Consider the following 27,353-nt stretch of genomic DNA (forward strand, 5'->3'; position numbering starts at 1 on the left):
AGAAGAAGACCATATGGTACATTATATGTATCTATGAAACCTGGATTGTATCTATGAAAGGAATCGCAGGGCCACATTGTCTGATACTAAAGTTGAGGTATATTTATTTCTAATACATGGACCTCAGGCTGAAAAGAACTAAAACATGATACGGGTAACAATAAGAAGACCTACTCGTGGTGACACCTTCTCTCATGTTCTCCCAGGCCCGGAACCCTGGAGACTAGAAGCCCCACCCCATAGCACTCCACTATACCATTCCCACTGGTCACCTGTGATCAGGGATAGAGGGAGGAGAGAGAGAGAACAAATGGAGAACAAATTATTGCACAACATAATGGAATTACGTTTCCCATTCATACTAATACTTAAGAATAACTATGATAATAATTATAATTATGATTAGAGCTGTGGCGGTCATGTTGTTAGCTGGTGACTGTCCAGCAAATAACTGCCGGTCTCACTGTAATTTACCATTAATTAACATAAACACTTTTAGTATCTCCTGGCTCCCACGCATAGCCTACACACCACTGATGTAGACCACTGGAACATCTAGGCCTTCATTTAAAAAAGTCTAATAACTCTGTTTAATATAGCCTACACCATCACAGTAAATCCATTATTTATTTTAGAGAGGTCTAAAGAAACATGATATGAAGAAAATCTGGTCTATTTCAGGAGAACAGAATAGCATACTCTGAGTTGTCCTTATTTACATTTTACATTTTAGTAATTTAGCAGACACTCTTATCCAAAGCGGCTTACAGTAGTGAGTGCATACGTTTTAATTATTTCAAATACACTTTTTTCATATGATTATTATTTTCATTTTTTTAAGGCCCTGATCTGGCTATGCCATATGGCTGTGGGTTACACTAGCTCATTTAGCAGACAAGATTTGCTTAGAATTACGTATATTTTATATTATTTTGTAGTATGAAGATTACAATACATAGCTGAATAAAATGGAAAGGATGTTTTCTCCAAACGTTTTCCGAGGGAGTGAACACAGTCGGCTTCTGTGTTGACAGGTTAACAAAGAAACAGCTATACGCTTCATTTACAGTTATTTATGCTATTTTAGTTGTGATACAAACGTTAGGCTGTATGTTGTGATTTTTAACACATTCTAAGGCTGCATGATTGGACTCTAATGATGATTTGAAAAAAGTTGCATGTACTCTAAGGCATGAGCTCTGCTTAGTTGCTTGTGCAGGCTGGACACACTTCATCAGTCTCTCATTCACAATTTGACAAGCACTTGATAATATTCTCACCCATCAGCCTATTCTTAATTTAATCTGATCTTTGCATATAGGCTACTAATATATGTGTGGAATTATTTTGGATTAGAATGGTTTACAAAAAAAAACCATGTCATCCGTAGCCTGCACTCGAATAGTGAATGAATGGAGATTACGTGCAGTAATAATAATCACAGTGCTTGTAGAGGGTGCAACAGGTCAGCACCTCAGGAGTAAATGTCAGTTGGCTTTTCAAAGCCGAGCATTCAGAGGTCAAGACAGCAGGTGCAGGAGAGAGGGAGGGCGAGAGGGAGGGACGGAGAGCGAGAGGGATAGGAAAACAGCACGTCCAGGACAAGGTAGTGCATCCTTTAATTTGGCCTATTAAAAAATATTCTACTAATGTCTCCAGTCCAGTGGCGACCCGTCATTCAGAGCAGAGCCCCACCTGTTAAGCCTGGCTCAGTGCTTTCTGTGGTGGTGGGGCAGCCAGCAGAAAATACAGAGCATAGGGGTTGGTAATGTTATCTAGTTGCACCATGATTGGCACAATGTTCTGTCACTCATGGGGACACTACGTCATCGCAGAATCTATGGGGAGAGCTCGGACATTCAAGCCCCTTGGATGCTGCCATAGATTTACATTAGAAGTACCCATCCAAGAAGGCTCAAGGTCATTGGCCACTGATAAAAGGACGTCAAATCACATTATATCTATCGTAGCTTTGATTGGACTGATCATGTCAACATCATGCTTTCAAAATCTTAGCTAGAAAGCTAGACAAGTAGTCATCATCATGAATCAAGTTGTCAATCTACTGGCAAATCCTTTTCAAACCTTGTCATACGAAGATAAATTATAGATAAAATGTATCGGTGCTCATCGGCCATTGGAGATAAACATTATACAACAAGTTGGAAGTTGAAAATTCAACAAGGAGTGGTTTGGGAGGAATCAGTGGCTAACTGCAAGCTTTGCAAAGCAATCACCAACCTGCTATTCAGTGGAGTGGGTGTATGGTCCAAGTCTGGGTTTAAGGGTCTCTTTGCCAAGCTTAAAAGGATAAACATTCATATGCAACACTATGGGCCAGAAAATGTTGAATACATTGGCCACGCTGTCAATCCAGCATGACTTCTGCCACGCTCAAAACAACTGGAAACTCTGAACTGAGAAATCTCAGACTTCAGTGATTTCAAAACAACTGGGAACTCTGGAGAAAAAAACGAGCTCCGACTGGTAAAATAAGTTTTGAACAGTCATCCAACTCGGAATTCCAAGTCGGGAACTCGGGCCTCTTTCTAGACCTCCGACCTGAAGACCACCGACGTCATGATTCAACCTTTCCGAGTTCCCAGTTGTCTTGAAAGCACCATAAAACCAGAGAATGCCTGACTTTGGTGACAAAGTTTGATGCGCCACCTTCCAGTTCAAGTGATTACAGCACAAGAAGGTGAGTCCAAAAATGTATTGTATGCTGCTGCATAAATTATGTAATTTGCCAGGGAGATATGCATACTGTAGCTAAAAAAGTAATACAAAGTGTATGTTGTGTAGTAAGCTGTTAGTAGCTCATGTGCCTCACCCTAATAATTTGGTCCCTTTCCCCCTCATAAATTAGCCTACTGTTCTGACTTGGTGGTGCACATGTAGCCTATAGTCTGTTTTAGAGAAATGTCCTCATCAAATATTGTAAGAGCTTTCATTGTCTGCTTACATGCCCCTTTATTTATCCTACGTTTCTGACTTGGTGTACAGGGAGAATACTGTAAGAACAGCCCATGTTCTGAATTCTGTCGCTGTACATTTCAAAAGTGCTAAACAAATAGTTATATTGATTATGTCCGTTTTAGCGCGCTCATTAATGCCTTAATCAAATTACAGATGGCGTCTTATCCGCTCATAATTCCGTTATGCCATAGTTTGAACATCTCAGATGTCAGTAGAAACCACATTTGTTTAAGCAAGTCACCCATATCAGCTAGGTTTTTTAAAAAGGAAGTAAATGAAGCTGAATTAACTGTTTTGCTACCAGAGTGGAGGTAAGGATTCACTCCATTGTGCTGAAAAGAAAGCTTTTGCTGTTGGACAGCTTTGTGTAGGTCCTAACAGTTTGTGGGCACTGTTTGTTACCATCATAGTGCAATAGTGCATGTATTGTTTAGTGTTGTGTAGTGTCTTTCATGTATTGTTTAGTGTTGTATTGTGTTGTGTAGTGTCTTTCATGTATTGTTTAGTGTTGTATTGTATTGTGTAGTGGCTTTCATGTATTGTTTAGTGTTGTATTGTGTTGTGTAGTGGCTTTCATGTATTGTTTAGTGTTGTATAGTGTTGTGTAGTGGCTTTCATGTATGGTTTAGTGTTGTATTGTGTTGTGTAGTGGCTTTCATGTATTGTTTAGTGTTGTATAGTGTTGTGTAGTGGCTTTCATGTATTGTTTAGTGTTGTATAGTTTTGTGTAGTGGCTTTCATGTATTGTTTAGTGTTGTATTGTGTTGTGTAGTGGCTTTCATGTATTGTTTAGTGTTGTATTGTGTTGTGTAGTGGCTTTCATGTATTGTTTAGTGTTGTATAGTGTTGTGTAGCGGCTTTCATGTATTGTTTAGTGTTGTATAGTGTTGTGTAGTGGCTTTCATGTATTGTTTAGTGTTGTATTGTGTTGTGTAGTGGCTTTCATGTATTGTTTAGTGTTGTATAGTTTTGTGTACTGGCTTTCATGTATTGTTTAGTGTTGTATAGTGTTGTGTAGTGGCTTTCATGTATTGTTTAGTGTTGTATAGTTTTGTGTAGTGGCGTTCATGTATTGTTTAGTGTTGTATAGTGTTGTGTAGCGGCTTTCATGTATTGTTTAGTGTTGTATAGTGTTGTGTAGTGGCTTTCATGTATTGTTTAGTGTTGTATTGTGTTGTGTAGTGGCTTTCATGTATTGTTTAGTGTTGTATAGTTTTGTGTACTGGCTTTCATGTATTGTTTAGTGTTGTATAGTGTTGTGTAGTGGCTTTCATGTATTGTTTAGTGTTGTATAGTTTTGTGTAGTGGCTTTCATGTATTGTTTAGTGTTGTATTGTGTTGTGTAGTGGCTTTCATGTATTGTTTAGTGTTGTATAGTTTTGTGTAGTGGCTTTCATGTATTGTTTAGTGTTGTATTGTGTTGTGTAGTGGCTTTCATGTATTGTTTAGTGTTGTATAGTTTTGTGTAGTGGCTTTCATGTATTGTTTAGTGTTGTATAGTTTTGTGTAGTGGCTTTCATGTATTGTTTAGTGTTGTATTGTGTTGTGTAGTGGCTTTCATGTATTGTTTAGTGTTGTATTGTGTTGTGTAGTGGCTTTCATGTATTGTTTAGTGTTGTATAGTGTTGTGTAGTGGCTTTCATGTATTGTTTAGTGTTGTATAGTTTTGTGTTAGTGGCTTTCATGTATTGTTTAGTGTTGTATAGTTTTGTGTAGTGGCTTTCATGTATTGTTTAGTGTTGTATAGTGTTGTGTAGTGGCTTTCATGTATTGTTTAGTGTTGTATTGTTTTGTGTAGTGGCTTTCATGTATTGTTTAGTGTTGTATAGTGTTGTGTAGTGGCTTTCATGTATTGTTTAGTGTTGTATTGTGTTGTGTAGTGGCTTTCATGTATTGTTTAGTGTTGTATAGTGTTGTGTAGTGGCTTTCATGTATTGTTTAGTGTTGTATAGTGTTGTGTAGTGGCTTTCATGTATTGTTTAGTGTTGTATAGTTTTGTGTTAGTGGCTTTCATGTATTGTTTAGTGTTGTATAGTTTTGTGTAGTGGCTTTCATGTATTGTTTAGTGTTGTATAGTGTTGTGTAGTGGCTTTCATGTATTGTTTAGTGTTGTATTGTGTTGTGTAGTGGCTTTCATGTATTGTTTAGTGTTGTATAGTGTTGTGTAGTGGCTTTCATGTATTGTTTAGTGTTGTATTGTGTTGTGTAGTGGCTTTCATGTATTGTTTAGTGTTGTATTGTGTTGTGTAGTGGCTTTCATGTATTGTTTAGTGTTATATTGTGTTGTGTAGTGGCTTTCATGTATTGTTTAGTGTTGTATTGTGTTGTGTAGTGGCTTTCATGTATTGTTTAGTGTTATGTAGTGGCTTTCATGTATTGTTTAGTGCTGTATTGTGTTGTGTAGTGGCTTTCATGTGTTGTTTAGTGTTGTGTAGTGGCTTTCATGTATTGTTTAGTGCTGTATTGTGTTGTGTAGTGGCTTTCATGTATTGTTTAGTGTTGTATAGTGTTGTGTAGTGGCTTTCATGTATTGTTTAGTGTTATGTAGTGGCTTTCATGTATTGTTTAGTGCTGTATTGTGTTGTGTAGTGGCTTTCATGTATTGTTTAGTGTTGTATTGTGTTGTGTAGTGGCTTTCATGTATTGTTTAGTGTTGTATTGTGTTGTGTAGTGGCTTTCATGTATTGTTTAGTGTTGTATAGTGTTGTGTAGTGGCTTTCATGTATTGTTTAGTGTTGTATTGTGTTGTGTAGTGGCTTTCATGTATTGTTTAGTGTTATATTGTGTTGTGTAGTGGCTTTCATGTATTGTTTAGTGTTGTATTGTGTTGTGTAGTGGCTTTCATGTATTGTTTAGTGTTATGTAGTGGCTTTCATGTATTGTTTAGTGCTGTATTGTGTTGTGTAGTGGCTTTCATGTATTGTTTAGTGTTGTATTGTGTTGTGTAGTGGCTTTCATGTATTGTTTAGTGTTGTATTGTGTTGTGTAGTGGCTTTCATGTATTGTTTAGTGTTGTATAGTGTTGTGTAGTGGCTTTCATGTATTGTTTAGTGTTATGTAGTGGCTTTCATGTATTGTTTAGTGCTGTATTGTGTTGTGTAGTGGCTTTCATGTATTGTTTAGTGTTGTATTGTGTTGTGTAGTGGCTTTCATGTATTGTTTAGTGTTGTATTGTGTTGTGTAGTGGCTTTCATGTATTGTTTAGTGTTGTATAGTGTTGTGTAGTGGCTTTCATGTATTGTTTAGTGTTGTATTGTGTTGTGTAGTGGCTTTCATGTATTGTTTAGTGTTGTATTGTGTTGTGTAGTGGCTTTCATGTATTGTTTAGTGTTATATTGTGTTGTGTAGTGGCTTTCATGTATTGTTTAGTGTTGTATTGTGTTGTGTAGTGGCTTTCATGTATTGTTTAGTGTTGTATTGTGTTGTGTAGTGGCTTTCATGTATTGTTTAGTGCTGTATTGTGTTGTGTAGTGGCTTTCATGTATTGTTTAGTGCTGTATTGTGTTGTGTAGTGGCTTTCATGTGTTGTTTAGTGTTGTGTAGTGGCTTTCATGTATTGTTTAGTGCTGTATTGTGTTGTGTAGTGGCTTTCATGTATTGTTTAGTGCTGTATTGTGTTGTGTAGTGGCTTTCATGTGTTGTTTAGTGTTGTGTAGTGGCTTTCATGTATTGTTTAGTGCTGTATTGTGTTGTGTAGTGGCTTTCATGTATTGTTTAGTGCTGTATTGTGTTGTGTAGTGGCTTTCATGTGTTGTTTAGTGTTGTGTAGTGGCTTTCATGTATTGTTTAGTGCTGTATTGTGTTGTGTAGTGGCTTTCATGTATTGTTTAGTGTTGTATAGTGTTGTGTAGTGGCTTTCATGTATTGTTTAGTGTTGTATAGTGTTGTGTAGTGGCTTTCATGTATTGTTTAGTGTTGTATAGTTTTGTGTAGTGGCTTTCATGTATTGTTTAGTGTTGTATTGTGTTGTGTAGTGGCTTTCATGTGTTGTTTAGTGTTGTGTAGTGGCTTTCATGTATTGTTTAGTGCTGTATTGTGTTGTGTAGTGGCTTTCATGTATTGTTTAGTGTTGTATAGTGTTGTGTAGTGGCTTTCATGTATTGTTTAGTGTTGTATAGTGTTGTGTAGTGGCTTTCATGTATTGTTTAGTGTTGTATAGTTTTGTGTAGTGGCTTTCATGTATTGTTTAGTGTTGTATAGTGGCTTTCATGTATTGTTTAGTGTTGTGTTGTGTAGTGGCTTTCATGTATTGTTTAGTGTTGTATTGTGTTGTGTAGTGGCTTTCATGTATTGTTTAGTGTTGTATTGTGTTGTGTAGTGGCTTTCATGTATTGTTTAGTGTTGTATTGTGTTGTGTAGTGGCTTTCATGTGTTGTTTAGTGTTGTGTAGTGGCTTTCATGTATTGTTTAGTGTTGTATTGTGTTGTGTAGTGGCTTTCATGTATTGTTTAGTGTTGTATAGTGTTGTGTAGTGGCTTTCATGTATTGTTTAGTGTTGTAGAGTGTTGTGTAGTGGCTTTCATGTATTGTTTAGTGTTGTATTGTGTTGTGTAGTGGCTTTCATGTATTGTTTAGTGTTGTATAGTTTTGTGTAGTGGCTTTCATGTATTGTTTAGTGTTGTGTAGTGGCTTTCATGTATTGTTTAGTGTTGTATAGTGTTGTGTAGTGGCTTTCATGTATTGTTTAGTGTTGTATAGTTTTGTGTAGTGGCTTTCATGTATTGTTTAGTGTTGTATAGTTTTGTGTAGTGGTTTTCATGTATTGTTTAGTGTTGTATAGTTTTGTGTAGTGGCTTTCAGGTATTGTTTAGTGTTGTATAGTTTTGTGTAGTGGCTTTCATGTATTGTTTAGTGTTGTATAGTTTTGTGTAGTGGCTTTCATGTATTGTTTAGTGTTGTATTGTGTTGTGTAGTGGCTTTCATGTATTGTTTAGTGTTGTATAGTGTTGTGTAGTGGCTTTCATGTATTGTTTAGTGTTGTATTGTGTTGTGTAGTGGCTTTCATGTATTGTTTAGTGTTGTATTGTGTTGTGTAGTGGCTTTCATGTATTGTTTAGTGTTGTATTGTGTTGTGTAGTGGCTTTCATGTATTGTTTAGTGTTGTATTGTGTTGTGTAGCGGCTTTCATGTATTGTTTAGTGTTGTGTTGTGTCGTGGCTTTCATGTATTGTTTAGTGTTGTATTGTGTTGTGTAGTGGCTTTCATGTATTGTTTAGTGTTGTATTGTGTTGTGTAGTGGCTTTCATGTATTGTTTAGTGTTGTATTGTGTTGTGTAGTGGCTTTCATGTATTGTTTAGTGTTGTGTTGTGTAGTGGCTTTCATGTATTGTTTAGTGTTGTATTGTGTTGTGTAGTGGCTTTCATGTATTGTTTAGTGTTGTATTGTGTTGTGTAGTGGCTTTCATGTATTGTTTAGTGTTGTATTGTGTTGTGTAGTGGCTTTCATGTATTGTTTAGTGTTGTATTGTGTTGTGTAGTGGCTTTCATGTATTGTTTAGTGTTGTATTGTGTTGTGTAGTGGCTTTCATGTATTGTTTAGTGTTGTATTGTGTTGTGTAGTGGCTTTCATGTATTGTTTAGTGTTGTATTGTGTTGTGTAGTGGCTTTCATGTATTGTTTAGTGTTGTATTGTGTTGTGTAGTGGCTTTCATGTATTGTTTAGCGTTGTATTGTGTTGTGTAGTGGCATGCATCTAAAAACATTTTTGGGACTTTGCCCCACTAAGATGCTCCAGTCATAAATAAAGTGTAGTCGAATTGCATTAAATGTGTTTATAAAAGGCCACATTTTTCACATGCAAAGAAAAAATAAATGTATCTGATATAGCCTCGACCTACTCTACACTGTACCCACTTAGCCATGCATTGAACCTTTTTTTTAACAGTGATTGAGTCATATTATTAGCAGCCCAGCATATCTGCTTATTGGAAATTTGTGACAGGCACACGAAAAAGTATATTTTTTCATGTGCAATAAACGATTTTGTATACAGTGCATTTCAATCACAGATAAAGACCGTAGGTTACTTAAGACAGAAATGATAGGAGGGAGATAGAAGGGAGGTTGGTTGGGAAGGATGGGTGGGCGTCTAGCAACCCAAAGGTTGTGTGTTTGAATGTCATCATTGATAACTTTAGCATTTTCACTAATTAGCCACTTTGCAACTACTTAGCATGTTTCCTGTTCTTCATGAGATCACCAAATGAAACACACTCGTCATGACTGTTCCTTAAGTGTCCACGGACCATACCTGCATTCTCAAAAATAGAAATATTGTTTTGTTTTCCCATTTTGGGGATTAGGAGTTTTGGACAAAGTGAAGCGCTTTGTTCTGGTAGACTCTCTCCCTCAGTACTGATTGGCAGTTTCTACCAGGTATATATGACCTGCCGTAAAGTCATAAAACTTGTAGTGGGGAGAGTGAGAGAGGGGGGAAGCCACGATATACACCACCATAGGGCCACGTAGTGACAGTAGGCTATCTTACATGTCTGCAAATGCTATTATTCAAGTAATGCTTTATTATAAAGGGGAATTATCATGTTGAAAATGATCTCCCCCAAACTTGAAACTCACCTTCCACCAATTTAGGCCAGTTAGACTACACCACGTTTGGCTACGTTTGGAGTTATTTGGCCACATTAGTTATGATACAAACCTCATTGGAACATATAGGCCTAGGCTACATGAGGTGTGCGACTATGATTTGAAAAAGTCACAACAACCAAACGTATTGCTCTGTTTCTTGTCTTACTGCAAACTCTGGTCATCATTCACAAGTAATAATACATCATTCACAAGTGATATATTGTCACCCATCAGACTATTCTTAATTGAATCTTGTCTTTACATATACTAAATAATATGTGTGAAATTAGTTTGGATTTAGAGTGGACTGTTATCATGCACTTGTCGGAACAGGGGCAGGGGGGAAAATACATGTAACTTATGCACTTGTCGGAACAGGGGCAGGGGGTAAATACATGTAACTTATGCACTTGTCGGAACAGGGGCAGGGGGGAAAATACATGTAACCTATGCACTTGTCGGAACAGGGGCAGGGGGAAAATACATGTAACCTATGCACTTGTCGGAACAGGGGCAGGGGGGAAAATACATGTAACTTATGCACTTGTCGGAACAGGGGCAAGGGGGGAAAATACATGTAACCTATGCACTTGTCGGAACAGGGGCAGGGGGGAAAATACATGTAACTTATGCACTTGTCGGAACAGGGGCAAGGGGGAAAATACATGTAACTTATGCACTTGTCGGAACAGGGGCAAGGGGGAAAATACATGTAACTTATGCACTTGTCGGAACAGGGGCAGGGGGGAAAATACATGTAACCTATGCACTTGAATAGTGACTGGAGCCAGGTAGGCGATACTCCTGTTGTAAAGAGAAGCAATGTTCTTCAGATTAGGAAAGTTGAGAAATAAATATAGTAGGCCTAGCCTACTAGGGTGATGGGATCCTCATCTTTTTATTAGCGGCCATCACTCTGTTTTCCCACGCAATTGCATAGCCCAATGAAATGTTTTACAACATCAGTTCATGGGCTCTCATGAAGTGTTTGATTCGATTTTTTAAAATCACATTTGCATTGATGTCAGAGTGATTAAAGGGACAATAGAGTGCTGAGGAGCAGGCCATTAGTGACTAGCAGTTAGTTTGGTAAGTTTGGTAAGCTACTAATGACCGAAAGAAGCATCTGAGCGCAGCTTTGGAGAAGCCTAGTTACCGTGACTAAATGGTCATGTGGAATTTGACTGCAGTCATGACTAGTGACCGCCAATGTGTGGCGGTAATATGGTCACCATAACAGCCCTGATTATGATATGGGCCAGTGGAGGAATGGAGGATGAACATAAACATTCATACATCCACTCTCATACTCAGCCCCGCTTCTGGATAGAGATGGCAGGCACCCCATGAAGGCCTCCCTTCACATGCCCATCTATTATTTAATAAAGGGCCACAGCCAATCAAACCTGCCTTAGATAAGATCACACGATGACTTGTGTAAAGACCGTTAAGCTACTACTGCCTATGTACGTAAACCATAATCTTCTGTCTATGAGAGGCTTAAAGCTGCAACATGTAACCTTTTGGGTGACCTGACGAAATTAACATAGAAATGTGATTTATAGATCTGTCATTCTAATTGAATGCATGTCTATGTGGGCTATTTCTATGCTTCCCGCTCTTAAGTTTCATTTTTGCATCTTTTACTTTTGGTAGCTAAAAATACAATATTTTTGGTTATTGAAAATATATTTCGCAGCGGTTTAGATGGTACAATGATTCTCTACACTGCTTGTTTTGTCACATAAACTGAAATTAGGCTAACTATTCGATTTGAGCAACCTTTAAGGTACGCCAAACCCTTCCATTTAATTTGACCTTGGAGAAAAATCATATATGACGTATTGCTAAGTCAGGCATTTAAAATAAACTTATTCACAATCAGGCCATGTAAATGCTGCAGTGGGGGAATTTTGGTGTCACACTGCTGGAGAATCTGCTCAGCATAGCAAAGTTCCAGTCAGTGTTCCCTCTGTATGAAACAAAGCACCGTTTCCAGAGCTGGCCCTGTGCTACCCCCTTATCTGCCTTAATTACCTCCTGGATTTTAGGTGCACCTTGCAGTTTAGTGGAAACTGTGCCCATAATGACTCTAATTAGCACTATCTTTCGACTTCATTAAATCCATTTCCACACTTAATGCATATTCAGTAGCTTTGCGAATCAGCATCTTCACTTCTTTAAAGAGCCTCTGAGGTGGTTGATGCGGTATATTTGCACGTGACTTAGTCCAACTAATACTGAATAGTGAATACAAGTTAGGAGTTAAGTTTACAAAACTGGAAATATTCTAAAGTCACATGAGCGAGATTGGCTTTTATATTGGCTGCAACTGCATCCTATTATAGTGGGATACAGTCAATGGCATGACCGAGGCATTAATGGCGGACAGGCACTCTGCAGGGCTGTCCTTTGAGATATAACCGCTCAAAGCTACACTGAACAAAAATATAAAAACAACCTGCAACAATTTCAAAGATTTTAGTGAGTTACAGTTCATATAAGGAAATCAGTCAATTGAAATAAATGAATTAGGCCCAAATCTAGGGATTTCATATGACTGGGAATATAGATATGCATATGTTGGTCACAGATACCATAAAGAAAAAGGTAGGGGCGTGCATCAGAAAAACAGTCAGTATCGGGGGGGGGACCACCGTTTGCCTCATGCATGGCGACACGTTGCCTTTTCTTTTTGTTTGCTCAAGCTGTTGATTGTGGCCTGTGGAATGTTGCCCCACTCTTCAATGGTTGTGCGAAGTTGCTGGATATTGGCGGGAAATGGAAAACCCTGTCGTACATACACTACCGGTCAAAATAGTTTTTCTTTATTTTGACTATTTTCTGCATTGTAGAATATTAGTGAATGTCAAGAGTGTACAAAGCTGTCATGAAGGCAAAGGGTGGCTATTTGAAGAATCTAAAATCTATTTGATTTGTTTAACACTTGTTTGGTTTCTACATGATTCCATATGTTATTTCATAGTTTTGATGTCTTCACTATTATTCTACAATGTAGAAAATAGTAAAAATAAAGAAAAACCCTTGAATGTGTAGGTGTTCCAAAACGTTTCACTGGTAGTGTATCTATCCAGAGCATCCAAACATGCTCAATGGGTGACCTGTCTGGTGAGTATGCAGGCCATGGAAGCACTGGGACATTTTCAGCTTTCAGTTTCTGCAGACATTTTCTGTTTGTGTAAACCCACAGTTTCAACAGCTGTCCGGGTGGCTCCTCTCAGACCATCCCGCAGGTTAAGAAGCGGGATGTGGAGGTCCTGTGCTGGCATGGTTACACATGGTCGGCGGTTGTGAGGCCGGTTGGTAGTACTACTAAACGGCATTGGTAGAGAAATGAACATTAAATTATTTGGCAACAGCTCTAATGGACATTCCTGCAGTCAGCATGCCAATTGCACGTACTGTGTGACAAAACTGCACATTTTGGAGTGGCCTTTTCTTGTCCCCAGCAGAAGGTGCACCTGTGTAATCATCATGCTGTGTAATGATCAGATTCTTGATATGCCACACCTGTTAGCTGGATGGATTATTTTAGCAAAGGAGAAATGCTCACTGTCAGCGATGTAAAAAAATAAGTTTGCACAAAATTTGAGAGAAATAAGCTTTTTGTGCTTTCATTTCAGCTCAAGAAACATGTGACCAACACTTGACATGTTGCGTTTTATATTTTTGTTCAGTATAATTTGGCCCTGTTTACAGAGCGTCCCATTGTACTGAACATAATGTTACCCTTCCGCACTCCTCTGCAAATGGAGGTGATAAATCGCTATCATCAAGGTCTCATTTTCTGATGTTCAGACATTAGTAATGACCCCCGCACTGGGCGGTAGGAGTGATTCAATCACCAGTGCCAGGAGAGGAGGAGAAGCATTGCATTTCTCAGACCTGAGCTGAGCTCTCCCTTTTTGGGGCAGATGATGCCTCTTTAAGTGCCGAACATGCTGGCTTCAGCCCAAAGATTAACATCCACAACCAGAGGGCTTTGAGTTTGACACCCGCTGTTCACTTCCATATCTTGCAACCTGGGATTACTGGTCATCATTCATTTATGGCAATAATTCAGATCCATACTCCTTTGTGTATCATAATTCTGTATTCCAGAATGTGCGAGATGGGCAATGCTGAGTAGTTCGCTCTGAAAACTTAACCCAGAGCCTCCAGTGTTGCCTTGAGATGTCTTTTCCCTTTTGTGATCTAAGAGTTCGTCCTTTCCTCTCTGTCTTCAGCTTCCTCAAATCATTCTGGGGAACATGAACAAGGCTCACCTTTAAGCAATTACTGGAGCTTAGTGTTAAGACGGAGACAGTTAGCAGACACATTCGTAGCGAGCAGTAAGTAGGTCTAGGCCCACTCTTGGGGCTTTCAGCTCATGTTTCAGGCTGACTACTAAGAAGCCAGTGTTATATTGGGTTCCTCCGTCAGTGATGAATGCATCCATCTGCAATCACAGATTCAGCCTACACAATGCGTTGTACAAAAATATATTCTGTACCGCTCTGTGCTCTTTAAGTGCTGTCTTATTCATTAGCCCAGTCACTGTCATTATGAGAACACCTCAGCCAGCAGGACCACACATTGATCTCACCTGGGGAGGTGGGGATGGATGATGGTAATAACACACGGAGCCTAACATAATGGTTCGGGAGCAGAGGGTAGCCTTTTAATTAAAGGAGGAGGATATGGGTTTTGGGAAACGGCTAGACTCGTGATAAAGAAAAAGACAGGCAGCAGCAGTACTTTGATGAGTCTGCAATCGATACAGAACTTTGACGTTGATTTGTTTCACTCTTGTCAGTGCATTTCGTTTGCGTTCTATTTGAAACAGAACACATACGCCTAAGTCAGTTCATCTCTCCCTCTCTTTTTGGATGAGAATCCTGCAAGAATGCTGAGTAAGCTCATTCCAAAGCCCTTGGCTCTACTAAATGGCTGTAGGGTCCTTGCTGCAGGAGCTGACGGTGCTGAGCCGTGCCTGGCTGCGTGAGAGAGATAAAATTGATGGAGGCTATATGGGAGGTAGTCCTGGGTTCCTCTCAGGTCAAATGGAGGGGAGAATCCATTATGGAATGATGACACCACGTCACGGTTCTCTGCCAAAGCCATCTCACCCGCTGAGACCATGGGACCGCAGACCGCTCTCTCTCTCTCTCTCTCTCTCTCTCTCTCTCTCTCTCTCTCTCTCTCTCTCTCTCTCTCTCTCTCTCTCTCTCTCTCTCTCTATCCATCCATCTCTCTCTCTCACTCCCTCCCTCTTTATCTCTCCCTCTATCTCTCTCTTCACATGTGGCTGGATAGATTGCCGCGCTAACACCAGATAGGCCCAGAACTTTTAGCTTTCTCCCCTAATCATTTGTCAAAACAATTATGGAAATGAATTCTGACTCAGCCCCTCATCGCTTGTGAGGAACTTCACAAGCTGGGGTCCTTTCATTCCCCTAAAATGCATTTCAACGGGGACATTATTATTTTATCTAGAGGATGGATATGATTAGGCCTAAGGTCTATAATGGGTATTGAGCTGAGATACTGCTGCATAGGCCTCTTATCTCATTTGAGACACGAGAATGTGATTGAAAGATTGCAGGGGAGGTTACAATGGGAAGCCAGGAATCCCTGGTGGTTTTGTATTTTCTTGAATAAACCTTTGATAAAAATGTTGTCCTACCCGGTTGGGTACAATGTGTTGCATTTACTATCATTTGATGAAGAGCTGTAACACACCATCTTAAGAGTGATAACAAAAGAAGTCTGTTTCAACATATTATAAACATTTTTGCATATCAAAAACACTGGCAAGTTGGCGACACATTTAAGAACTTCACAATCCTTCCCATGTTTTCACCCTGGTGTACAAAATATGGATCTCAGAAAAGGGCATTTTATTTTTCGTTTCTTTTCTATCTTATTGTGATGACAGGCTTTTGTACTAAGTAAACAAGGATTATTCAACTGTTCAGCATGATGAATTATTGGATGTGTGTATCTGGTGAGAAAACAAATAGCCTTATTCCGTAGGGCAGCAGCCCGGAGCAAACACCCTGGATCAGTAGGGGGAGGATTAGATTAGGGGACATTTCTCATGGCTCTTAAACTGTAAATGTAAAACTCATTTTCTCCCAAAATCACTTTGTAGTCAGATTATCCGGGCTTTCAGTTGGAAGTAATTTTGGGGGAGTAAAGGTCAGCCAGTCACTCCACTGTCAATCATGCGTCTCATAAGTGTTTTATGACTGCTGTCAGACAGTTAATGTAATGATAAACCTTTATTTTCAGGGCAATGCCATCATATCATCGTACAAAGCTTGAACTTTCTTGCTGATGTACATTAAGGCTACTTTTATCGCCTGATCTGGAGATGCCTGCTAACATGTCACCATACAGGTTTTTGCTGAGGGACATCTCCAGCACCCGTTCAAAGCCATTGGATATGCGTTTGTTCTATCCTGTCTCCCATTCTAATTTTCTTCCTGCCTCCCCAGGTGATCTACGCCCTCAACACCAAGAACGACGAGCACGAGGCGGCCATCCAGATACTGAAGGAGGCGCACGAGGAGGAGGTGCAGCAGATCCTGTCAGAGACGCGGGAGAAGATCATGCAGTACAAGGGCAAGATCAGTGACGAGATGGACCTGAAGCAGCGCATCCAGTCCATGGAGGAGTCCATGGAGCTGCATGAGCGCATGAAGCGCCAGGCGCTCGCCGAGTTTGAGACCTACCGGCAGCGCGTGGAGGACATGCAGCTGTGCACCGAGGCGCAGCACACACAGCGTGTTGTCACCATGTCCCGCGAGGTGGAGGAGATGCGGCGCTCGTTCGAGGAGAAACTGCGCTTCTTCGGCACAGCACAGGCCCAGTTTGAGCAGGAGAAGAAGCTGGTGCTGGAAGAGCTGAAGGCCAACCATCGGCAGGAGGTGTCGGAGCTGCTCCGCAGCCACCAGAGCCAGAACCAGAACCACAGCAAGGACCAGGAGAAACTGGGCCAGCTGCACAAGGCGGAGGTGGAGTCCCTGTCGGAGCGCGTGGAGGAGGTGAAGGGGGACAAGAAGAGGCTGGTGGAGGAGTATGAGACCAAGCTCAACAAGGCCCAGGCCTTCTACGAGCGCGAGCTGGAGGCCATGAAGCGCACGCAGCAGCTCACCGCAGACAACCTGCAGGCCTGGAAGAAGACTGAGGCGGAGCTGCGGAGGGAGTTCCACATGCAGGAGGCAGCGCTGCAGAAGACCCTGGGGAAGCTGCGCTCCGAGCTGCAGAGGGTGCAGGAGGAGGCGCGGGAACACAGGGAGAAGTCCCACAAGTTACAGGCCTTGCTCACTGCAACCGAGAGCAACATCAAGGTAAGATAGGCTGTGGAGATACCCCTCTGTGGCTTAAATGTCCCAATGAAAGGCCCCAAAGCTATTAGTCTTAAAACCTGTTATGGCATTCAGCTGAAAAGGTGGCACAGGGAATTCAAAAATATTCTTTAGAAATATTTAACTTTCACACATTAACAAGTCCAATACCTCAAATGAAAGATAAACATCTTGTTCATCTACCCATCATGTCCGATTTTTAAAATGTTTTACAGCGAAAACACAACATATATTTATTTATGTTAGACCACCACCAAATCAAAGGGAAAACACAGCCATTTTTTCCAGCCAAAGATAGTCACAAAAGCAGGATTAGAGGTAAAATGAATCACTAACCTTTTGAAAATCTTCATCAGATGACACTCATATAACATGTTACACAATACATTTATGTTTTGTTCGATAATATGCATATTTATATCCACAAATCTCGGTTTACATTGACGCCATGTTCAGAACTGCCTCCAAAATATCCGGAGGAATTATAGAAAGCTACGCCAGATAACAGAAATACTCATCATAAACTTTGACTAAAGATACATGTTCTACATATAATTAAAGATACACTGGTTCTTAATGCAACCGGTGTGTCAGATTTTTTAAAAATGTTACGGAAAAAGCCTAAGTATTTCTCCGCCATGTTGGAGTCAACAGAAATACGAAATTACAACATAAATATTCCCTTACCTTTGATGATCTTTCATCAGAATGTAGTGCAAGGAGTTCTAGTTCCACAATAAATCGTTGTTTTGTTCCATAATGTCCAATACTAGTGTCCAAGTAGCTGCATTTGCTATCACTTTCAGCTCAGGTGCCCAAAAACCGACTGCTGGTCCAGGATAACTCGCAAGAAAACTTCCAAAAGATATATTCCAAGTCGAATAAACTGGTCAAACTAAGTAGAGAATCAATCTTCAGGATGTTATTATCATATATATCCAATAACGTTCCAACCGGATCATACGTTTTCAGCTGCAGCCAAATGGAACGGCGGTAGCACGGTAGCACCCACAGAGAAATGCGCCACAGGAAAATGGCATTCTGTTGGGACACTGACTATTTCCCCTCCCATTCGGTCAAAGTTCACAGCAAATGCTCCATTACACTTTCTACTGAATGAGGACATCTAGTGGAAGGCGTAGGAAGAAGTGCTACCAGATCCATATCTTGTTGGGAAAGGAGGGGGCGATGACGTCAAAGTTGCCCCACATTCAGAATTTCACTTCTTGTTTGAAAGATTGCCTGCCCTATGAGTTCTGTTATACTCACAGACATAATTCAAACAGTGTAACAAACTTAAGAGTGTTTTCTATCCAATAGTAAAAAATAATATGCATATATTAGCAATCTAGGACAGAGTAGGATACAGTTCACTATGGGCACGCAATTCATCCAAAATGAAAATACTGGCCCCTATCCTCAACAAGTTAAAGAGATACACATGTCCACTTCATAGTAGAAGATATGTAGCTAGCGTTGATGTTGTATTATTACGGTAATCTTTTGTTTAGCCCAGAAAGCATTTAATACAGGTAACTGCCAAAATAAAGGACACACCAACATAGTGTCTTTATTGGGCATTAGGCCACCACAAGCTGCCAGAACAGCTTCAATGCGCCTTTGCATAGAGTCTACAAGTGTCTGAAACTCTGTTGGAGGGATTCGACTCCATTCTTCCTCAAGAAATTCCATCATTTGGTGTTTTCTTGATGGCGGTGGAAAACTCTGTCTCAGGCACCAGTCCAGAATGTCCTATAAGTATTCAGTTAAGTTGAACTCTGTTGACTGAGACACACACGCTCTTTAAACCCCCTATGCTCCTATGAAACCCCTCTTTCAAAGTCACTGAGATCTCTTCTAGCCACGGTAGCCAAAATATTGGGCAACTTTCTACACTTGACCCTAAGCATGATGTGATTTTAATTGCTTAATTCATACAGGAAGTGTTTCCTTTATTTTGGCAATTACCTGAGTGATAATCCTGAAAATCCCAGTATGATTTCATTGTAATTTAATAATACTGGTTACTATAGATATTCCCTTTCAGTAAACCAAAGACCTAGTCCCCGTAACATGTATTGGTGGGTCTTTGTTAGCTAGCTAATTTATCACTGTGTTATATGGATAGCTCCCAGGAGCACATCCAGTCAGTTTAGTATGAGATGGGTGCCTACTGCTTATCAGGAAGGCAGGTGTGACACGATGATATCAGCCATGCCACCACAATTGCATTTTTCATTAAGAGAAACAAAACAAACTGAGAGAGCGATTAAAGCATTGTCCTCTTTCCCTAAACAGCTCATTACACACACACCTGCACATCAGGAAAATATCACACCCCACGGACCAATCAGAATAGGAAATCATACCATACTAGACAATCAAAATACATCCCCCTGTTTCACTCACTTCCAGATGTTTATTTTACTGTAGCTACATGTTGTGTCCCTCTACAAAGAATGCAGACGTAATTTAGGCCTAGTGAATGGCAGACAATTTGGAGAAAGAAAGCCGGGCTGTAAAAGTAGTCTACATTTGGCTCTTAAGATACTCCATTTTATCATCAAATAGATTTTGGGCAAGACTTCTGTGGTTAACACCCAGATATTCCGTTAGTGAAATAGATTCTTGCTTGAGGAAATGTAGTCCCTTAATCTATTCATTTAAAGGACATCAACTCCTCCATACAGATTTTTCAGATTTGTTTTAAAAAATCAGCCAAACAAGTCAAGATATTTATTAGAACACCACTTGCAAATGGGCTTTATTCCCATTGGAAATGTAAAGCTAAGTGCCTATTTCATGGCCAATCCGATGTATTATTTCATAAGTAACGAGTCCTTGAGAGCAGTAGACAACATGCATTATGCTGTAAACGCTGTCAAATTAAGAATGAAAAGTGGTTATTCTCTCTACATCTTTACAGAGAGTGAAAATGCAGGAATTAAAAAAGAGAGTGATGGTGATAAGAGAGAAGGGGAAAGAAAGAGAGAAAGTTAAGTGATAATTAGAGAGAATGAGTGAGTGAGTCATATATACTGTATCATTGTTTAGGGAGAGTGAATGAACACAGTGAGTTGGCCCTGTGCTACAGTAGGTGTGTCTGTGCCTCGGTAGTGTAGGCTAACCTGTGCTCTGTGTCTGTGCTCCAGGACTTGAGCAAACAGCTGGACGAGGTGACGCAGGATGCCGAGATCGTGGAGATCCGACAGAAGGAGGCTGAGTGCGAGCTGGAGGCCACCAGAGATCGTGTGCAGCAGCAGGCCACAGAGATCCTCCTCAAAGCCAGTGAGTTAGCATGCCACCCTCCTCCCCACCTCCTCTCTATTAAAGTTCTTAACCCTAGCGGTAAACGCTGCATTCTCTTCCCCTCGTCTCTCTTTCCCCCCTCCTCCCTCTGTTACTGGCAGTATACACCCTACTGCACTCTCTCCCTCCTCCACTTTTATTTTCCTCCTCCTACTGACAGACTATGCACCTGCTTCTCCTCCTTCATGCTCTCTCTGTTACAACCCACAGTACTACACTAGCTGAAAAACACGAGTGAATAGTGGCCTACTGCACTCTTGGTCCTACATGATTCTCACCAATATATTGAAGGGTTCGATCCCAGGCAGTGTCACAGCCGGACGCGACCAGGAGACCCATGAGGCGACGCACAGTTGGCCCAGCGTCATCCGGGTTAGGGGAGGGTTTGGCCGGGCCGGGATGTCCTTGTCCCATCGAGCTCTAGCGACTCCTGTGGCGGGCCGGAAGCATGCATGCTGACAGGGTGCGGGAGTTGCAGCGATGGGACAAGACTGTAACTACATGGACTATGTATTTTTGTAAATAACAGCTGGTACACGATATCTAAGGAAGTCTCGAGCTATTGCTCGCCTGAGGTAGAGTATCTTATGATAAACTATTTTTCGTAGCTGTTTACGTACCACCACAGTCAGAGACTGGCACTAAGCATTGAATGAGCTGTATTCCGCCATAAGCAAACAAGAAATCGTTCACGCAGAGGCGCCGCTCCTAGTAGCTGGGGACTTTAATGCAGGGAAATTTAAATCTGTTTGACCAAATTTCTATCAGCACGTTAAATGTGCAACCAGAGGGGGAAAACAACTCTGGACCACCTTTACTCCACACACAAAGATGCATACAAAGCTCTCCCTGGCCCTCCATTTGGCAAATCTGACCATAATTCTATCCTCCTGATTCCTGCTTAGAGGCAAAAATGAATGCAGGAAGCACCAGTGACTAGATCAATAAAAAAGTGGTCAGATGAAGCAGATGCTAAGCTCCAGGACTGTTTTGCTAGCACAGACTGGAATATGTTCCGGGATTCCTCCGATGGCATTGAGGAATACACCACATCAGTCATTGGCTTCATCAATAAGTGCATCGACAACGTCGTCCCCACAGTGACCGTACGTACATACCCCAACCAGAAGCTGTGGATTACAGGCAACATCTGCACTGAGCTAAAGGCTAGAGCTGCCGCTTTCAAGGAGCTGGACCCGGAAGCTTATAAGAAATCCCGCTATGCCCTCCGATGAACCATCAAACAGGCAAAGTGTCAATACTACAGGACTAAGATTGAATCGTACTAGACGGGCTCTGACGCTCATTGGATGTGGCAGCCGAGAGCTGCCCAGTGCGTACGAGCCTACCAGACGAGCTAAACTACTTTTATGCTCGCTTCGAGGCAAATAACACTGAAACATTCATGAGAGCACCAGCTGTTCTGGAAGACTGTGATCACGCTCTCCGCAGCCGATTTGAGTAAGACCTTTAAACAGGTCAACATTCACATGGCCGCAGGGCCAGACGGATTACCAGGATGTGTACTGCAAGCATGCGCTGACCAACTGGCAAGTGTCTTCACTGACATTTTCAACCTTTCCCTGTCCGAGTCTGTAATACCAACATGTTTTAAGCAGACCACCATAGTCCCTGTGCCCAAGAACACTAAGGTAACCTGCCTAAATGTCTAGCACTCACGTCTGTAGCCATGAAGTGCTTCGAAAGGCTGGTCATGGCTCACAACACCACCATTATCCCAGGAACCCTAGACCCACTCCAATTTGCATACCACCCCAAAAGATCCACAGATGATGCAATCTCTATTGCACTCCACACTGCCCTTTCCCACCTGGACAAAAGGAACACCTATGTGAGAATGCTATTCATTGACTACAGCTCAACGTTTAACACCATAGTGCCCTGAAAGCTCATCAATAAGCTAAGGACCCGGGGACTAAACACCTCCCTCTGCAACTGGATCCTGGACTTCCTGACGAGCCTCCCCCAGGTGGTAAGGGTAGATAACAACACATCCAACACAGGGGCCCCTCAGGGGTGCGTGCTCAGTCCCCTCCTGTACTCCCTGTTCACTCATGACTGCATGGCCAGGCACGACTCCAACACCATCATTAAGTTTGCCGATAATACAACAGTGGTAGGCCTGATCACCGACAACGATGAGAAAGCCTATAGGGAGGAGATCAGAGGCCTGGCTGTGTGGTGCCAGGACAACAACCTCTCCCTCAACGTGATCAAGACAAAGGAGATGATTGTGGACAACAGGAAAAAGAGGACCGAGCACACCCCTATTCTCATCGATGGGTTTGCAGTGGAGCAGGTTGAGAGCTTTAAGTTCCTTGGTATCCACATCACCAACAGACTAACATGGTCCATGCACACCAAGACAGTCATGAAGAGGGCAACAACAAAACCTATTCCCCCTCAGGAGACTGAAAAGATTTGGCATGGGTCCTCAGATCCTCAAAAGGTTCTACTGCTGCACCATCGAGAGCATCCTGACTGGTTGCATCACTGCCTGGTATGGCAACTGCTTGGCCTCCGACCGCAAGGCACTACAGAGGGTAGTACATATGGCCCAGTACATCACTGGGGCCAGGCTTCCTGCCATCCAGGACCTCTATACCTGTCGGTGTCAGAGGAAGGCCCTAAAAATTGGCAAGACTCCAGGCACCCAAGTCATAGACTGTTCTCTCTACTACCGCATGGCATGTGGGACCGGAGCGCCAAGTCTGAGTCCAAGAGGCTTCTAAACAGCTTCTACCCCCAAGACATGACTCCTGAACACCTAATCAAATGGCTACCCAGACTATTTGCATTGCCCCCCTCCCTTTTAATCTCGCTATTGTTATTTTACTGCTGTTCCTTAATTACTTGTTGCTTATATTTCTTATTCTATCTGTATTTTTTTAAACTGTATTGTTGGTTAGGGGCTCGTAAGTAAGCATTTCACTAAGGTCTACTACACCTGTTGTATTCGGCGCATGTGTCTAATAAAATTTGATTTGATTTGGATATTACGACAATGTACAAAAATATATATATATATATAAACATAAAATAAACATAAAATACGTTGTGGTATGGGCAGGTGTAAGCTACGGACAACGAACACAATTACATTTTATCAATGGCAATTTGAATGCACAAAATTACCATGACGAGGTCCTGAGGCCCATTTTTTTTTAAAAGGTGTCTGTGACCAACAGATGCATATCTGTATTCCCAGTCATGTGAAATCCATATTTTAGGGCTTAATGAATTCATTTCATTTGACTCATATGAACTGTAACTCAGTGAAATCTTTGAAATTGTTTCATGTTGCGTCTATATTTTTTGTACGGTATAATAACACTGTCTGGCTGGACTGTTTCTCATTCTCCCTCTCTCTCCATCTCCCTCCTTGCCAGGTCACATTGGCAGCCTGCAGGCCACTCAGATGACCCACGAGGCAGCCATCCGGGACCTGGAGTCTGAGAAGTCTCGTCTGAAGGACAAGGTGATCCGTCTAGAGGAGGAGCGCGGGGCCCTCCAGAACAAGACCCACGCACTAGACGACAGGCAGAGGCAACAGATTCTATCCCTGGAGAAGGTGAGTGTTCAGCATGGTGGAGAGAACTATATATCTGCCTCTCTGGATCCTTGAGTTGTTTGAGGACAGAATGTTATTCTGCACCAGCTGTTGCAGTGCCTAAATCCGCTCCTCCATGTTTAATTCACAAAACTCAACATCTTGGAAAGAGAAGTTACTAAAAATTGCGCTTTTGTTAACGTTTAGCTGAGTACTTTGATTTAACAAAGACTACGTTTTTTGGGGGTATAAATAGACATCAATTTTGCATCACAGTTTGCTTCGTTATATCTCAGCTATTAGCCATTTCTTCCAATATAGTCACCATTTTGCTCTAAGCCATGCTTTCTGGTTGTAAAATAGCATTTAACTTCAATTATTGATGTCAGAGTACACAGCAAGCCAAAAATATTTTACGACTAAGAATTTAGCTTGCTCCTTGGAAAGTCCCCCCTTGCTCTCAGGAGTTACAGAGCCCTGAAATTTGCATTGCCTCTGAACTCACAAAATGCTGCTGAGCGAGTCAAATTTGAACAACCTTTTAAAAAAGAACGTCCAAAAAGGTCACATTATTTACGAACCGTAGCTCAGAAGACAAACTGCAGTTCCCCTGTAAATGTCAAGCAAGATTTATATCCCATTCTGCATTTTCATTATGGTAAAATGCACCGTTGAATCTTTCACCATATGCCATTCTGAATATGTAATATCCTCTCAAGACAGGGATAGTGTTGTGTTGACATTGGTGTGTCTTAATGACAATTCCCCCCAGTCACTTTCACTGCAATGCTGTAGCCTTAAAAACGGAGAGCGATGTGCTCACCTCTCCAGTTCCCAGGAAATCGCTGTCCTGTTTCACATTACCATAGCCTTGAGTTAGGTGTTACGTTGACAACTTGATGGGAACGGAGGCGTGAGTACATTTTTCAGATCTACTGGGCTGCTGGCATTCTTAGAAGTGTGCCCCTCTCTCTCTCTCTCTCTCTCTCTCTCTCTCTCTCTCTCTCTCTCTCTCTCTCTCTGAATGTGTCAGAGTGGATTTGAAGCATCTTTAGGCTGTCACCTTTTTGCCACAACAACACACCGACAGACAGCGAGACTGAAAAGCAGAGCAGCGGTTCATGTGTTACCTGTGTGTGACTGACTCAAATAGATGCTCACTCAAATTACCAAGGGAATGTAAATAAGACCGTAATGAGCTTAGCATTCTGCTCACAGCTGGTTTTAATTCAACTAGAATCAAGCGTCTTAAGTAAACACATAGGGCTGACAGTCATGGTGTTGTCTCTGTGTGTGTTGTTCCATCAGACTCTACGGGAGGAGAAGCAGGTGTATGAGAAAGAGATGGTGAACATGCGTGCCAAATACGAGGACGACGCCGCCCACTTCAAAGAGTCACAGACCCGGGCGCTGGAGGAGCTGTCGAAAAGACACCGGACCACCCTGGAGAACACACAGACTACTGCCGAGAAGGAGAAGAGCCGGCTACTGGCCGTGAGTTACACACACAAATCAAATCAAATCAAATTTATTTATATAGCCCTTCGTACATCAGCTGATATCTCAAAGTGCTGTACAGAAACCCAGCCTAAAACCCCAAACAGCAAACAATGCAGGTGTAAAAGCACGGTGGCTAGGAAAAACTCCCTAGAAAGGCCAAAACCTAGGAAGAAACCTAGAGAGGAACCGGGCTATGTGGGGTGGCCAGTCCTCTTCTGGCTGTGCCGGGTAGAGATTATAACAGAACATGACCAAGATGTTCAAATGTTCATAAATGACCAGCATGGTTGAATAATAATAAGGCAGAACAGTTTAAACTGGAGCAGCAGCACAGTCAGGTGGACTGGGGACAGCAAGGAGCCATCATGTCAGGTAGTCCTGGGGCACGGTCCTAGGGCTCAGGTCCTCCGAGAGAGAGAAAGAAAGAGAGAATTAGAGAGAGCATATGTGGGGTGGCCAGTCCTCTTCTGGCTGTGCCGGGTGGAGATTATAACAGAAAGTGGCCAAGATGTTCAAATGTTCATAAATGACCAGCATGGTCACACACACACACACACACACACACACACACACACACACACACACACACACACACACACACACACACACACACACACACACACACACACACACACACACACACACACACACACACACACACACACACACACACACACACACACATAACCTCCAGTAACACAACACTGTACCTACGCAGCACACACACACACTGCAGTGAAACCGCAGCTACACACTGCTGCAATGGGATGGGCTGAACATACACAGCAGTACACTGCATCTATGATCATTTCACCTCCAAGCCATGTTTTGCTATGATTTGGCTATTGCTATGAATATCAAATGGACTGGGCTTACAGTAATAGATTCTGCAATTGACATTACAACCACCCTAATGAACAAGTTACACCGGATCCAACAGCAAGACTAAAACAGTAAGCCAGTGTTGTCTCTCTTGTCCCGATGTGTGTTTTGTCCTAGCCTCTCTGGGAGTCCTTTTGGTAGGCCATCATTGTAAATAAGAATTTGTTCTTACCTGACTTGCCTAGTGAAATAAATAAAAACTAAAAAACAACAGTTGAAACAATGATTGCCTTACACTAATTGAATGTGGGGATAAGAGAAAGGTCTATTCTGAGTCGGGACTGCTCCATACCCTCCTATTAGGAAAGAGTCCAGACCAATTTTGTGGACTCTAGTCACATGACTTGGGTTGAGTCTGACTCAAGTCACAAATTTGATGACTTGTGACTCAACTTAAAATAAAATAACTTGAGACTTTACTTAGACGGAGCCTCAAGACTCTGGACTCGACTTTGACTTGAGACTGATGACTTGAAATTATCTGGCCAGGTTTTGTAATGTTCTGTCACTCGTTTTGTGGCACAGAGTCTATGGGGATTACTCTCCATGCAGCCAGAGACAGTAGCCGCAGCATCTCCCTTGCAAAAAAAGCCTGCATCAGATTGGCTAGTGAAACGTACACTCAGCACTCTGATTGGACCAGCAAACTGTCAGTCAACACAGGTCGGGTGAAGATCTAGCGAACAGATTGCTGATTGGCTGTACACTTATAGGATAGGGTGCAGCGCAAACGTCAAAATATAGGGAGAGAGGATTGAAATAGGCTACGTGGCCTGCGTTCCACGCTTTGGAGTCAGAATGTTGAATAAGCGAAAAGGATTATTCCATGTATGCACGGTGTTGAAATATCATTAATAATCATTCTGTTTGATTAAGACGAATGTAGCAATGTATGTGGAAATGACCTTTTACATTGTAGAACCAGTGTATTGGTTATAATTGCCAATTGGGTAATTGTATGGTCCTGAAAGAGTTCCTGTTAGACAGGTTCCATTTGGTTTTTCAACGGGAGGCTGTAAAGTCTTGCCCTCTACCTGTGTCCGTTCAGATAGGACAGGTGGAGCCAGAGGCAAGTGCTATTTCTTTTTGGGATATTGCCTGTGTATATTTGGTCAATCTACTTGTAGGTTTTGTGTGATCTGGCACTTTCA

General features: G+C 41.6%; 1 protein-coding gene across 4 annotated transcripts in view; it reads left to right on the forward strand.

The window, feature by feature from the left end:
• Positions 1 to 27,353, forward strand: part of fam184ab (family with sequence similarity 184 member Ab) — a 154,021-nt gene that overhangs the window by 65,685 nt on the left and 60,983 nt on the right. For all 4 annotated transcript variants that reach the window (XM_035774827.2, XM_035774830.2, XM_035774828.2 and 1 more), the window contains exons 3-6: positions 16,068 to 16,922; positions 20,093 to 20,228; positions 23,660 to 23,841; positions 25,129 to 25,314. In XM_035774827.2, the coding sequence (XP_035630720.1) occupies positions 16,068 to 16,922; positions 20,093 to 20,228; positions 23,660 to 23,841; positions 25,129 to 25,314 (1,359 nt within the window). The remainder of the gene's footprint in view (positions 1 to 16,067; positions 16,923 to 20,092; positions 20,229 to 23,659; positions 23,842 to 25,128; positions 25,315 to 27,353) is intronic.

The sequence above is a fragment of the Oncorhynchus keta genome, chromosome 8 (assembly GCF_023373465.1).
Source record: "Oncorhynchus keta strain PuntledgeMale-10-30-2019 chromosome 8, Oket_V2, whole genome shotgun sequence".
Lineage (NCBI taxonomy): Eukaryota > Metazoa > Chordata > Actinopteri > Salmoniformes > Salmonidae > Oncorhynchus > Oncorhynchus keta.